A 14,299-nucleotide genomic window follows, 5' to 3' on the forward strand; every position below is an offset into this window, starting at 1 on the left:
CAGCATTATGGAAATTAGCCCTTTGTAATATGAGTAGCCAGACATTTTTTTCCAAGTTTACAATCCCTTTAAAGAGACACTGATGTTATTCCCCGCCTAGAGGAATGAAAATGTACCTGGAAAAAATGGAGTATTCTAATTTTGAAGCATTTAAATGAAAAGCAAGAGTTCTGAGCTAACCCTCACAGCACTCAGTTTGCTACTATATATGTCATTAGTATGAACAATCTTACCAGAAATTTTCATGGAATGTGCTGGAAAGCAGCATGCCAAATGTAATAATAAAGATAGTTAAAAACTGAGTGTTTAGCCTGTGTCAGGCACTATTTTAAATCCATTATATGTACTAACTAATTTAATCCTCCCAAAACTCCTAGGAGGTATTTACTATTTTTTGCCCAATTTTACAGATTTATGAAATAAGATATTGAATTGCAGACGTTCTCTAGGGCTGATTTGAGCAATATTAATAAACTCAGAGAAAAGATTCTTTCTTAACTGATAAAGATGTTTTCTTTTTATAATTTGTTTTCTCTCTTGGTAGTGAATGATACCCCATCCTGGGCTCCTCTTCCCCATCTTTTCAGATCTGCAATACACCTCAGAGCTTTCTCTTTTTTCTTTGAAGACAGATAAGGTGTATATATATCTTTCCTCCAACCCTCATTCATCACCCCTGTTCTTAGTGTCACAGAGCCGTCAGACATCTGCAGGCAGGACTGGGAACCAGAGGGTGCTTGGAGCAAGTAGGGAAGGGTAAGAGAGAGACAGAGATGGGGGTGGGGGAAGCAGGGTCACATCCCTATGTGGGTAGGGGAAGAATGATTTCTTTCCGATAAGATTTCTTAACCTGGGGTCCATAGATTAGGAAATCCACAAACTTGGATCAAGAAAAGGTAATATGCCTGTATTTTTGCAAAAGTCTAACAGAAAATTAAAAACAGGATATTAGTATTTCCTTCAATTATGAATGGAGATAACAAACCAAGTAGTATTAGCAGTACCTGTGATCTTGTCACCAATAGAAATCACAGGTATTTTCCTATTATATGACAGTTGTGGATATCTTGAAATATTATTTTTACTCATTTACCACCTCAAAATTATGGTGGTCATTAGGCCCGCCACTAGATCTTATTATTTAATAGATTTAATACAAAGCAATATATTGCTATGTTACACTTTAAAAAATATCTTGAAAATTGTATTTTAATGTAATTGGTTTCCTTTGAATTTCTGTGTATATTTGTCATGCATTTAAAAACCTTCTGAGAAGGGTGCATGTATGAAAAAGTTAAGAACTCTGCTTTTTGAGTATTCTCTTGGCTTTCATTCTTTTTGTTTTTTAATTAAAAAGCTTTTTAAAAATTGAAGTATAGTTGATTTACAATGTTGTGTTAGTTTCAGGTGTACAGAAAGTTTTCATTCTTATTGAATGAGCCTTAGAGGGTCCCTGAAGTGAGTCGTAACACCTGTGAGGTTCTCATAGTTTTATTATTTTATTTTTCCAGAGACCCTTCCTCCCTTAACTTTCATACCTTTTCACTATTCTGTTCTTCTTGTCTCACTGACCCTCTTTCTTTCTTTTCACGCTCCTGAACTTACTGTGGGTGTCTTTTTCCATTTCTATGGGGGAGTTTATCCTTTAGCATGTCACTAATCACCATATTTAGGTGGAGAATTCCAAATCTCCCGTAGTCCGCCCTCTCCCAAGGTTCCTAACTCCACTTGCCTCTGGGACACCTCTACTTGGTTTACTACCGGTATCTGGAACTGAACATATTAAAAACTAAAATTCCTCTCTAAATCTGCATGTTGTCCCACTTTGCCTGGACGACCATCTTATCTGTCCCCCTGGTTTTGCAATCTTAGAATTATTTTAAAATTTAAGCTAATTAAATTCAAAAAATGGGAATCTTTGCGAATGGTACTGAAAAAAGATACAAAAGGATATACAGTGAAATGTAAGTCTTCCTCCCCCCTGGTCGCCTCAGCTCCCCTCCTGTTTTCAGCTCTTAGAGTGATTTTTGATTCTTTCTTATTTTGGCTATATCTCAAGTCCTTCCTTGCCCGTGAGATGTGTGCCCTTCCCTCTCCAGGCCCTAGTGACCTTATATCTGGTTGACTTTATATATAAGTATTTGTATGTGGATATTTTATATACCTATATAAAATCTCCCTCTGTGGCCTTCCGGCCTCGAGTTTTCATCACATCGCTTCCTGGATGAAGAACCTACAAGGGTGAGGGGCCGGGGTTGGGGGTGATGGGTAAGAGGATCTCAAGGGGACTTAGGTAGGGGGTTCGGAGTGGCAGACTGGTGGGAAGCTCTGCCAGGATTCCTATTTCTGTTCCTTCCACCTGAGGCCCCTTTCCAGTCCTCTCATCCAAATGTCTCTCATTTCCAAGAGCCGAGACAGAGACAGAGAGATACCCAGAGACAGAGACGCCGAGGCACCAGCATCCCTCTCCGCTTCTGTCCCGCCCCACCGCTCTGACGGACATCCTCCACCAGCCAATGGCGCTCCCGATGTTCCCCGGAAGGGCCAATGAGAGACATAGGAGGGCGGAAGATTCCCCGCCCCCACTTCTAGGCTTGGTTGAGCCGTGCAGGTAGGTCCGGGGCCGGGGGAGCCGCCGTTGGCACTGGTGCCCGAGGGGTGGGGGCACGAGTCGGTAGGGGTGATGGTGGAGAAGGGTAGGAGGCCCCGACCGCGGGAACCCGGGGGGGCGGCCCGGCCAGGAGGCGGGGGGCCGACGGGCCCGGGGAGCGGGCGCCGCCGAGGGCCCTGGAAGCGGCTGGACTGGGGGAGCGGGGACGCGTGTGTGGGGCACAGGGACCCCCGCCCCGCGCCCACCCGCAGGCCTGGGCCCCAGGTTGCGGGCAGAGGGGCTGGGGCCCTGTTGCTCTGGGGGCGGGCTGGGCCGGGCCCGGGGCCGGGGGCGCCGAGCAGAGCCCGGGGCGCCAGGCCGAGCCGAGGTGGGACGGACCGAGCGGAGAGGAAGGGAAGCTGCATCCCTCGGGCCGCCCCCTCCTGAAGCGAGCCGGGGCAACGGCCGCCGGCACCCCTGCCATGAGCCCACTCTCCCTTTCGCCCCCTCCCTAACAATGGGTTTGGGGCAGAAGGAGTCGCCCCACTGTGGGAAAGGGGGTAGGTTTGGGACTGGGGTCCAGGGTGGGGGGAGGGGTGGGAACTCGGGCTCTCCCCTTTCTCATCGCCCCTTGGTTTTTGCGGTGGGGATCATGGAGAGGCTCTTAAGCCCTCCCGAGACTTGGGTCAAGAGTCAAACTCCCCCCTACCTTCCCCCCCCCAAAAAAAAAATCCGACGAGCGGTAAGGAGAGTGATGCCAAGTCTTCGAAGCCGAAGTGGCAAACGCATAGGAAGAACACATCCACTCCAGAGGTTTTTATTTTTAATTTTTCTTAAAAATGAGGGTACTGTATATTCTTCGAATTTTTTGAAATTTATTTTACAGAGGTGGGTGCTGTTATTTTTGTCCCTACTCGGGCAAGCCTCCATTTTAAGCGAAGCAGTAACTGGTTAAGCTGGAATTTTCATTCAGGCCTAGGACGTGGGCAAGGATCCTACAAGAGGTCATTTAATCCATCCTCCTACCTCCAGACAAACTTGCCTCCCTCCCATCCTCAAAATTAAGTTGTTTGGTTTGCTTTTAAAGATCTCTAGGAAAGAAGAGTCTTTGTTTGTAGCACTTTAGTCAAGAATGGATTTTACTTTTCATGTAGAATGGGCTCTGCAACTTAAACTCAAGAAAATTTAGGACAATCAGAATGATCAGAGAGGTTTTAATTTATTAAATAAAACTAAACGTGGCAAGGGGCTTTTTTAGGTGATCAGTTAACAAATCATTTTTTAATAGTGTTTATGAAGTACCCTGGATAATCATTTTTCTATCTGGGAAAAATGGTTTTGGCTTTCTAATTATTTGATAAGCAATTTTATATTACCTAAAATATGTGTTATACATTTAATCCAATTTTATGGAAAAATATATTTCTACGTACATATGGAGATACCTATACCACACACATTTGTCCTTTTCCAAAGGGGATGGTATTTTCTACATCTTTTTAAGATGGTGAGGCAAACAGTACTTCAAATCTCTGTCCAGATAGCGTAAACTATTTGTTTATTCATTTTAATTTGCTTATTCTTCATTATTTTTAGTCTAAATGAAAGTCCTCTCTTTCAGATACCTTCTTGAAACAAAAGATTTTCTTACCTGCTTGTACTTGGTGACTGGGGGATTACTAAGACTACCTTCCTGCTCATTTCTGAGTATTGTCTGAACTATTCCTGACACTATGAATGCTATTTGGATGCTTCTTAAGGTAAGATGTGTTTTGTTTTTTTTTAATTAAAGGCCTCATATTATTTCTTTTTCTTTACCATTGAGGATTTTCTAGTTCTTGAATTTGCAGTTCTTCAACCCTCTTACCCGACATTCCTTCCCCTCAAAAAAACTGTTGTGTTTGCTTCCTAGGACTGATTAGTTACTCCTTACTTTGTGTTGCTACTGTTCTTAATTATTGGTGTTAAAATATTAATGAATTAATGAATTTAATGAATGAATTCATTTAATGAATGAATTAATGAAATTAATCTCAAATTAATTTCCATGAAAATGATGTGTTTATTTTTTAACTTTAAATTATGACAACCCACATAGTTGTAAAATTCTGTTCCAATCTCAGTAGGATGGATTGGCAATTCAGACAGCCAGGTCCACTTTCAAACAGGTACTTTAGTGTCATAGGTGCTGGGGTGTGTCCCACTCTTGCAAATCTGTAGCTGATTCATGTGTTACAAAAGATGTGTCACTAGCCATTTATTTACTCTGAAACTTCATTTAGTATGTTAGAACATTCTAAGACCTGTTAGTTTATGTGTATATCTCTGTTGGAGAGTTCTCCTGCTATTCCCTGGTCGTTTGCATGCGAATTTACACCATTTTTCTCAACAGGTAGCACTCTGTGCCATGTTTCATCTCACAAGATGCACCTCTTTGGGGGCAGTGTGGGCAGATGATCTTTACATGAAAAAGCACTCAGTGATGTGGTGGTTCTCCAGTCTCTTGGCTACTTCAAGTTCTTGTACATATATGTCTCCATTAGGACTAAGCAGAGGACAAAGCTTCAGATACACGTAGGGAGGAAAATGGGAGGAAGGATGGGGAGGGATAAGGAGTGATGGAAGCCCCCCACCAGCTTCATGGGGTGGCACAGGTTGCTTCCTTCAGAGCTAAATACTAGTGTAGTTAAGATTGTTGTCTGGTAATCTGTCCTGTGGAATTCCAAATTAATGCAGTGAATAAATCAGATATTAATGCAGTCTGTGTAAACTAAATATTTGGATTGTGGGAAATCTTTAGGTAAATGTAGACTGAGTTCTCATCTTCATTTATGTTCCAGCTGCTATTGTTGGATGAGGAGTGCTTATATTAGTATAAAGGAAGCCAGAGAAACACAGTTTTTCTAGCCAGTCTCCCTGTAGAGTTGGAGGGAAACCCAGCCAGAAGTCCTGAACCTATAGGAACTGGAGGACCTTGTACAAGAATATTTCTCTTTGGTATTGAGTGTTTAGAGCCACGACCTGGCGGCATTTGTTGTCTTTAGGAAGCAGGCAAGGGGATATCCACAGGTTCTAGTTCTGTAGAAACCCAAGGAACTGGGGATCAATATATTAGATTTTTATTTTACAGTTTTAACTAATGGATTAGATACATAGAGGGCTGCTTTTTAAGATCTATATATCTATATAGATATAGATATCTGTATATCTATATATGACATTTTACCTCTAAATCTCTGAACCTGGGCAAGTTCTGCACTAACCCTTGGAGTTGCACCGAAGCCCTCTGGAATGACAGGAATACAGAGTGAAGTCAGTACTCCATACTGTGTGTTACCACCTGTTAACTACTTAAGAATGTAGTTATGTGACTGCCTTAATTTCACCCTTTCATCAATGGAAGACCTCTTCTGAGTCTAAACAAATTTTTTATTTGCTAACATTTTCCTCCTCCTTTTATGACTTTAAAAAAAAACCTTAAAAACTGTAGTGTTTGATCTGGGCAGGGGAAAAAGGCACTTTTTGGGGGGGGATGGGAAAAGGATAGCATTGAATTTGCAGGATGGAAAATAAGAGAGAGGGAACCTTTTTCTCTTTTTCATTTGTGAATACCTTTAAAATGTTTCTGAGATGTGTTTTCAGATTGCAACTGCTTATTTTTAAATAAAAAAAGTTAGGCTAATTAAAATGTATACTTTGGAGCCAAAATATTTATTTTCTATAGTTCTTACGCTTTGTTTCTGATTATCTTATTTCAGAATGAACTCTAGTTCTATAAGGCATTACTTAAACGTTAGACCTCAGTATGTGCTTATTTCTTTTCCCAGGCTTATAGAAAATAGTGCCAATACTCACCCTTTTCAAGAATCAAAGTACAAAAAGAAACATAAATAACAAAGGAAAAATAACTCCAAACAAAAGCTCCTCAATTTAAGGCACTCTTTTTAAAAAAAAGAAAAAAAGAAAAAATTATTTATTTCGGTTGCGCCGGGTCCTAGTTGTGGCCCTCGGACTCTTAGTTGCGGCATGCATGCAGGATCTAGTTCCCCGACCAGGGATCGAACCTGGGCCCCCTGCGTTGGGAGTGAGGAGTCTTATCCACTGGACCAGCAGGGAAGTCCCTAAGGCACTCTTGTTAATTAGTTCCCATGGAGTTATTTACCCCTTTCTCTATATCAGGGGTCTACAGCTTTTTTATTGCTAGCCATGACTAAGCATTATCAGTGATGTTTGGTGTTTTTATGTACAGTTGTCGGGGTTAGGGTATGTGTGAGATGGGAGAAGAACAGGGAGGAGGAGGAGGAGAATTGGGCGAGTTGGAGAAAAGATCAAAGTGAAGGTGAGATGGAGAGAAGAGATACAAGGTCTTTGGTGTGTGATATGGTACCACCATCAGTTGTCTCAGGTAGCTCTCAGGGACTGCTGGTTGCCTGTGTGCTAGTGCCTTGTGTGCTAGACTGAACTATGATGAAAACAAGTAAAAAGTATTCTTGACAAACAAAAGGACATAATTAAAATATGATCCAATAGGATATGGAAAGATCTCCAAGATAAACGGTTAGGCGATAAAAGCAAGATGCAAAGTGTGTATGATATGTTACCCTTTGTGTTTTTCGAAAAAAAAGAAGAGAGAAAAGAAAATTTGGCTTGTTGTATATGCATAAAAAAACACTTCAGAAGAATAAACAAGAAAATGGTGACATCGGTTACCTGTTAAGTCTAGAAACTGGGCAGGTAGAGGACAGAGTGGGAAGGAGACTTATCGCTGTATTGTATTTTTTTCACACTTTCCGATGTTTGATTCAAAATCAAAAAATACAAAAAATTTTTTAAAAACTTTCAGTCCTTACATCTTTTCTTCTTCTGTGTCTGGAAGTCAGAGAAATGTCAAGGGGCCACAAATGAGAGGGCAGATAGCTCTTGGACAGTGGTTGAAGGGATGCATATACAAAGGGTACTGTAATCTAGGGCACATTTTCTCCTGGGATCTTGAAGAATTTCAAATTTATAGGTTTATATTTCTAGTATTGAATTGCAAGGTCAGGCATTAAAAACTTTCACTTGCTCTTAAAGTGTTAGTAAAAAAAAGATTTTCATTGTTTATTCCCTCCAGTTGGCAATTAGATACACTATCACATTCTTGGTTATGTGATGTGGGACAATTTTAAGAAATTTTAAAATCTCCCGGAGGTTCAGGGTCCTCCTTTATACTGGAAATGAAATTAACATTTACTTCAGAGGATCTTTGTGTATATTATATCTGCAATTTGGCTTAGTGAATTACTACTGTTATTAAAATAATTACTAAACATAATTATATGTTTAGTAATTATTATAGCTAGTGGTCATAGTGGGGGGCTCTGCCTGATGTTGGGCAAGTGTCTCATCCTTTTAGAGACTTGGTGTCCTCATCTGTGAAAAGTGTATAATTGTAGTACCTAGATCCTAGGGTAGATTTTGTAAGGACTAAATGAGTTTGTTGATGCAAAATGCTTAGAATAACACTTGGTATGTGCTCGATAAACACAAGCTGCTAATTTTCTTCATGACATCTGTTTGCTAGGGCTGCCATAACAAAGTTCCACAAACTAAGTGGCTTAAACAACAGAAATGTATTGTCTCTCAGTTCTGGAGGCTAGAAGTCTGAGGGCAGGGGCATGCTCCATCTGAAGGTGCTGGGGCAGGAACTCTTCCAGGTCTCTCCTCTAGCATCTGGTAGGTCCTTGGCTTGTGGCAGCATAACTCCAGTCTGTACACAGAGTTCTCTCTGTGTATGTGTCTTTTTTGTTCAAAAATTCTCCTTTTTAAAAGGACAGCAGTCATACAGGATTAGGTCCCATCCTAATGAGCTCATTTTAACTTGATTACCTCTGTAAAGACTCTTTCTCCAACTAAGGTCACATTCTGAGGCACTAGGGGTTAGGAGTACAAAATTTCTTCGTGGGGGACAAAATTCAACCCATGACAACATCCATTAGCCTCATCAGCCCTGTAGACTGATGTTACTCATCATGGGTAGCAGACCGTCAACACCTACACATAGGAAATGAAAATTTTGGTGCAAATTGGTCACATGATTTAAAGAAGTAGATTATTTCTTTAGGTGTCTCTTTAATTTTTTTAATTAATTAATTTTTATTGAAGTATAGTTGATTTACAATGTTGTGTTAGTTTCTGGTGTACAGCAAAGTGATATATAACTGAATCACTTTTCCTTTTTTTTTTTTTTTGCGGTAAGCGGGCCTCTCACTGTTGTGGCCTCTCCCATTGTGGAGCACAGGCTCCGGACGCGCAGGCCCAGTGGCCACGGCTCGTGGGCCCAGCCGCTCCGCGGCACGCGGGATCCTCCCAGACCAGGGCACGAACCTGCGTCCCTTGCATCGGCAGGCGGACTACCAACCACTGCGCCACCAGGGAAGCCCCTGAATCACTTTTTCAGATGCTTTTGCATTATTGTTTCTCACAAGATATTGACTATAGTTCCCTGTGCTATACAGTAGGACCTTGTTTATCTCATTTGTCTTTAATATATAGATTTTGTTATTGAAGCTTTAGATTTATATAAAATTGAAACTTTAGAAGGTGGTAATATTCTTTTTCTTTTAGCTATCAGTAAAATTCTGATTTGAAAAATTAAGGTCAAGATTACAGTCTGTTCTCCATGTCTCATCCTTTGTGGAAATTGATGAAACATTGGGATTTCCTTACTGTGTAAGAATTAAGCCCAGGTATCTCTCTCTCGAGGGGTTTGGGAGCTAAGGATACTCAGTAATGTGGAATTAACACCTTCTCTGTGTGAATAAAGAGGTGTTTTATGTTCAATTAGATGCCATACTTGAAGAAGCCGGCATGGTTATACTCCAGCATTTAGCTTCTTTGGGGGGTTGACAGTATGGGTCATTCAAGAAATAGCAGGACCTTGAGGAAGTTCCTTCTCTGGCCTGACTGATTTGGCCCGCCCTCTGCCTCCATTCCCCTCCTATTTGCCTTTAGGGTAAAGTTCAACCTTTTTGATGTAGCTTATAGACTCCTGATAATCTGGCTGCTGCTGACCTTTCTGTTTTGTTTTAAAATCTTACCTTTCTCAACTGGCCTGTATGTACCTTTGTTTGATGGTTTCCTCTCCTGAAACTAGTGTTACAACTTCAAAAGTTTACTTAGGTGAAAATTTTTCTGAAAGGTATTACATGCTTTTCTGCCTCTTTAAGAAAGCACTCTGGGGAATTCCCTGGTGGTCCAGTGGTTAGGATTCCTCGCTGTCACTGCAGAGGGCCTGGGTTCGATCCCTGGTTGGGGAACTAAGATCCCACAAGCCACGCAGCCAAATTAAAAAAAAAAAAAAGTGCTCTGAACAAAATTTCATTTTTTAGTAATAATTCAAAATTACGGAAGATCTACACTATGTCCACCACTTATTGTACTGTGCTGAAATGTCATGTGCCTTTGGAGGCCGTAAAATAAACCGTATTCATGGAGTAGTGTGCACGTATTACGTACCCTCGGGCTAGTCTTCATTTTCTTTAGTCTGTGATTATCTACTTTCCTGATCTCCTACCTTAGTATCTGGCTGTTACTGGCCTTGTTCCAGCCTCCAGAAACTCTCCCCTCTATTTTAATGCCTTCTTTCTGTGGTAGGTTAGGATATCAGCAAACTAAGCTTATATAAATTATTTGCCAAGGAAGAGTAAATAGATCTTTAACGATGGCTGGAGGGACTTTTCTATGGATAAGATAACATGAAGATGACAGCTTTTTGACAGTCTGATGCAAAATGATGTGGTTTTGCCTGTGTGCATGTTATGGAGAGGAAGGGTCCATTGCTTTCATCCAATTTTTACAGTGGTCTGGGACTGCTTTAGATAAATATGTGTTATGAAATTGCTTTGTTAGTTGTCATCAGAGGCTAGTTCCCAAATTCCTTCTCCTGTCTCCCTATCCTGAAGTGAAGGAGTTCATGATATTGGATAACTGTTTGGACTGTGGGCCGAGAGGCCATTTGACTAGGCCAGAGAGAGTGCTGACCAGGCTGAGGCAGAGCTGGGGAGAGAAGTCAAGCCGTGAGCGGGAGAGCAGCTCTGGGCATTGTTGTCTGGTTTGCTCCAGAGGACAGTGGGAGTAGCCATAGTAAGTTCTGGAAGCTCAGAGAGTATATTCACGTACTTGACTTGAAGAAATGGAAAAATATTATCTTTTAAAAAAATTATCTTTCTATTCTGAACAGTCTAGTGATTTTAGTTTTTGCTAGATTTTTTCTTGCTTAGAAGTCATCTTGTGAAATGTTTGCAACCTAGATCATAATTTAATGAGACAGCTAGATAAGAGTGAAAACAGGAGTAAAAGAATCAAATAAAGAATATAAATTAATGTTACAATTCTAAAAGCATCTTAAAAAAAATTATTTATTTATTTGGTTGCACCGGGTCTTAGCTGCTGCAGGCGGGCTCCTTAGGTGCGGCAGGCGGGCTCCTTAGTTGCAGCTTGTGGGTTCCTTAGTTGCGGCTTGTGGGTTCCTTAGTTGCGGCTTGCCAGCTCCTTGTTTGTGGCACACGGGCTCCTTAGTTGTGGCATGCACGTGGGATCTAGTTCCCTGACCAGGGATCGAACCTGGGCCCCCCCTGCATTGGGAGCGCAGAGTCTTATCTACTGTGCCACCAGGGAAGTTCCTTTAAAAGCATCTGACTGTGGGGGCTTCTTCAGAAGTGGAACATCTGCCTTGCTTACAAAGAAAACCTCTTTCCCCCAGTGACTTTGCCTCTTCGGTCATAGAGCACAGAGCCTGTCAGGGAAGGGACTCTTCTTGGGCCCAACACTGTCCCTGTATTTGTTTCTTCTTATACTAGGCCACCTCTCTGGTCTCTTGAGCTGTTTTCTTCCTCCTTGTAGGGACCTCTGGCTGTCATTTGTACCTTTTCCCAACCCATTTTCACCCTCCCATTCCCTGTTGGCTCTTGTCCCTCAGCTTATAAACACACTCAAGTCTCTCACTTTACGAACGCAAAACCCTTGAACTGCGACCACTGGTCCCTTTGCCAATGAAGTATTTGTGTAGCTTCTTCCTATGTGTTCCACTGTACCTGTCCATACAGAGTCATCCCTTTCTGCACTTATCTTCTGAGGCCTCCTTGTGGTCTTTGACGCCGTGGACCGTTCTCCCCGGCTGTGGTGGTAGTGGTCCCTCCTGGCTTCCTGTCGTCATTTCTGAAAGGCACTGTAGAGTTGTGATACAGAACATGGACTCTGCAGTGAGTCTCCTAGATTCAGATTTCAGCTCTGCACTTACTGTGTGCCTCTCTGTGCCTCAGTTACCTCACCTGAAAAATGAGAAAAATAATATTAAAAATAATGGCACTTAACATTACAGGACTGTCGTGAGGAGGAAATGAATTAATACATGAAAAGCATATAGATGAGTGCCTGGCACACAGTACAGTACAGATGATCTGAGTGCTGGCTCTTTCCGGTATCGCTGTCATCTCTGGCTGTTCTTTCTCAGTTTTCTTTGCAGACATTTTTTCTCTTTCAGTCAGTGTTTGCCTTCCCTTGGCCTTCTCTCCTCCCAGCCTATGTAGTTCCTGAGTAACATCTTAGATTTGTGTCTCACTCTGTATGAGTCCCACATCCATATACTGATGATCTGCAAATGTGTTTTTCCCAGCGCTAAATGGTCTCCTCATATGACCATATGTTTCCTCCCTATGGCTTACCTGGCTTTCGAGGTGAAGTTCAAACACTTGCCAAGCACACAGGCCCTTGGCCCAGATCACTTCCTCTGCTCCTTCCTGAGCTGTCTGCGCTCAGCAGCGTTAAGCTGCTGTTTGTAGTTCCTTCTGTACACCTTGTTGCTCCTTTGCCCCTGGGCCTTCACACAAGCAGTTGCCACTGTTTAAAGTGACCTCCTACCCTGTTCTAGAAACATACTTGTCCTAGTTCTTTAATAACAATGAGGTGTAGTAACAGCAGTAACTAACGTGGAGAGCTTCCTACGTACCCAGGCTTTGCCTTTGTGTGTGCATCCCTAGCACTTCTGTTGTACAGTGATTGCAGGTTTGCTTCTCCACGCAGCTAGTCTCCAAGTTCTTTGAGAGTAGGGGCTGTGTCCTGTCTTTCATCATGACTGCTTGCAAAGTGATGACATGTAGTAAATGTGTGTTGAATGAATGAATGGTCTGAGCACTGCACTGCCCAACCTGTGAAGTGCATCTTTAAGAGGGTATCAGTGGGAAAGCTGAGTTAGTTACATCCATTCGCCAATCCTGGCCTTACCCTTTGGAACTATAGGACCCAATCTGTTTAGTGTGAGCAGCTTTGTAGCTTTGGAATAAGGGTTACAAAGAGGGTTTTGTTTTTAAATCGTTCATTGAATGATGAAGGGTGCATAGGTGTTTTTGTTTTCTTATTTTTGCTTTTAAAAAAGAGAACCAGTGTGCTGACAACCAGGGTCATCTGGCAACTAGAATGTTTTTACATTGTTGGAATAAAGTATAGGGACTTCCCTGGTGGTCCAGTGGTTAGGACTTGGGCACTTTCATTGCTGTGGCCCTGGGTTCAATCCCTGGTCAGGGAACTAAGATACTGAAAGTACCCACGTGGTGCGGCCATAAAAAAAAATAACAGTAGTAAAAATAAAGTATAGAGAAATGAATTTTATGCTTGTAATGTTCCATCCAGGTAGTAATTTGGCAGTGAACTGATTATAATTTAAACATTTTTGTGACACTAATCATTAAACATTAGTGATCAGGTGTCCCCTTTCTCCTTTCCCATCACAGCTCTGTTAAATATGGGTTTAGACACATAATGTTTTATCTTTTATCACGGTGTATAAATTGCGTTCGTAGCAGCAGCCCAGAAAATGGCAAGCTTTTAAGTGTAGTCTACGTGGTACTTTAATCTAGGTCTTGACCATGGTAGTAATTTTTTGGCCAGCAGGGGGAGCCGAAGTCACTGATATGTGACTCCATCTCAGCTGGTTTTCAGTTTGTCAAGGCCCAAAGAAAGTAAAAATGCCTTACTGACAAAGGTCATGATCAGAGTTCACAAAGAAGAAACACAAGTGACCAAGAAGCATATAAGAAACATTTTTATTCTGATAAGTAATCAAAGGAATTCAGATTAAAATGATATACTACTTTTTTTTAACCTATCAAATTGGCAATTGAACTGTATGGTCAAAGGTAGTGAGGGGGCAGTCTCTAAAACTGCTAGTGGAAGTGTGCATTGGGCCCAATTTTTCTGGAAGGTATTTTGGCAACATATATCAAAAAACCTTAAACTGTCTTTTAACTAAGTAATTCCACTTCTAGGAATTTATCTTAAGGGGGAAAATATAGAGATATATAGAAAGATTTGTGAACAAAGATATTCATTGTAGCATTATTTATACAAGTGAGAATTGGGAATAAACTTGAATGAGCAGTGAGATTAATGGGTAAATTATGGAGTATTTAAGGGTGAATTATTATACAGCCATAAAACTTTTTTTTTTTTGCTGTACGTGGGCCTCTCACTGTTGTGGCCTCTCCCGTTGCGGAGCACGGGCTCTGGGCGCGCAGGCTCAGCGGCCATGGCTCACGGGCCCAGCCGCTCCGCGGCATGTGGGATCTTCCCGGACCAGGGCACAAACCCTTGTCCCCTGCATCGGCAGGCGGATTCTTAACCACTGCGCCACCAGGGAAGCCCATAAACTATTTTTAAAGAACTTTTAATGTC

At 41.8% G+C, this 14,299-nt stretch overlaps 1 protein-coding gene across 9 annotated transcripts in view; it reads left to right on the plus strand.

The window, feature by feature from the left end:
• The first annotated feature begins 2,508 nt into the window (after positions 1-2,508).
• KANSL1 (KAT8 regulatory NSL complex subunit 1) overlaps positions 2,509-14,299 on the plus strand; it is a 175,165-nt gene continuing 163,374 nt past the window's right edge. For 2 of the 9 annotated variants that reach the window (XM_033438978.2, XM_033438977.2), the window contains exons 1-2: positions 3,192-3,403; positions 4,212-4,350. Coding sequence is in view for 3 of the 9 variants with exons in the window: in XM_049701421.1 (XP_049557378.1) it covers positions 4,328-4,350 (23 nt within the window). In the remaining 6 variants the exon portion in view is untranslated. Of the gene's footprint in view, positions 2,612-3,188; positions 3,404-4,211; positions 4,351-14,299 lie in introns of those variants that run through there. The other 7 variants (XM_033438975.2, XM_049701413.1, XM_049701421.1 and 4 more) reach the window with 6 other exon arrangements.

Source organism: Orcinus orca, chromosome 19, assembly GCF_937001465.1.
Source record: "Orcinus orca chromosome 19, mOrcOrc1.1, whole genome shotgun sequence".
Taxonomy (NCBI): domain Eukaryota; kingdom Metazoa; phylum Chordata; class Mammalia; order Artiodactyla; family Delphinidae; genus Orcinus; species Orcinus orca.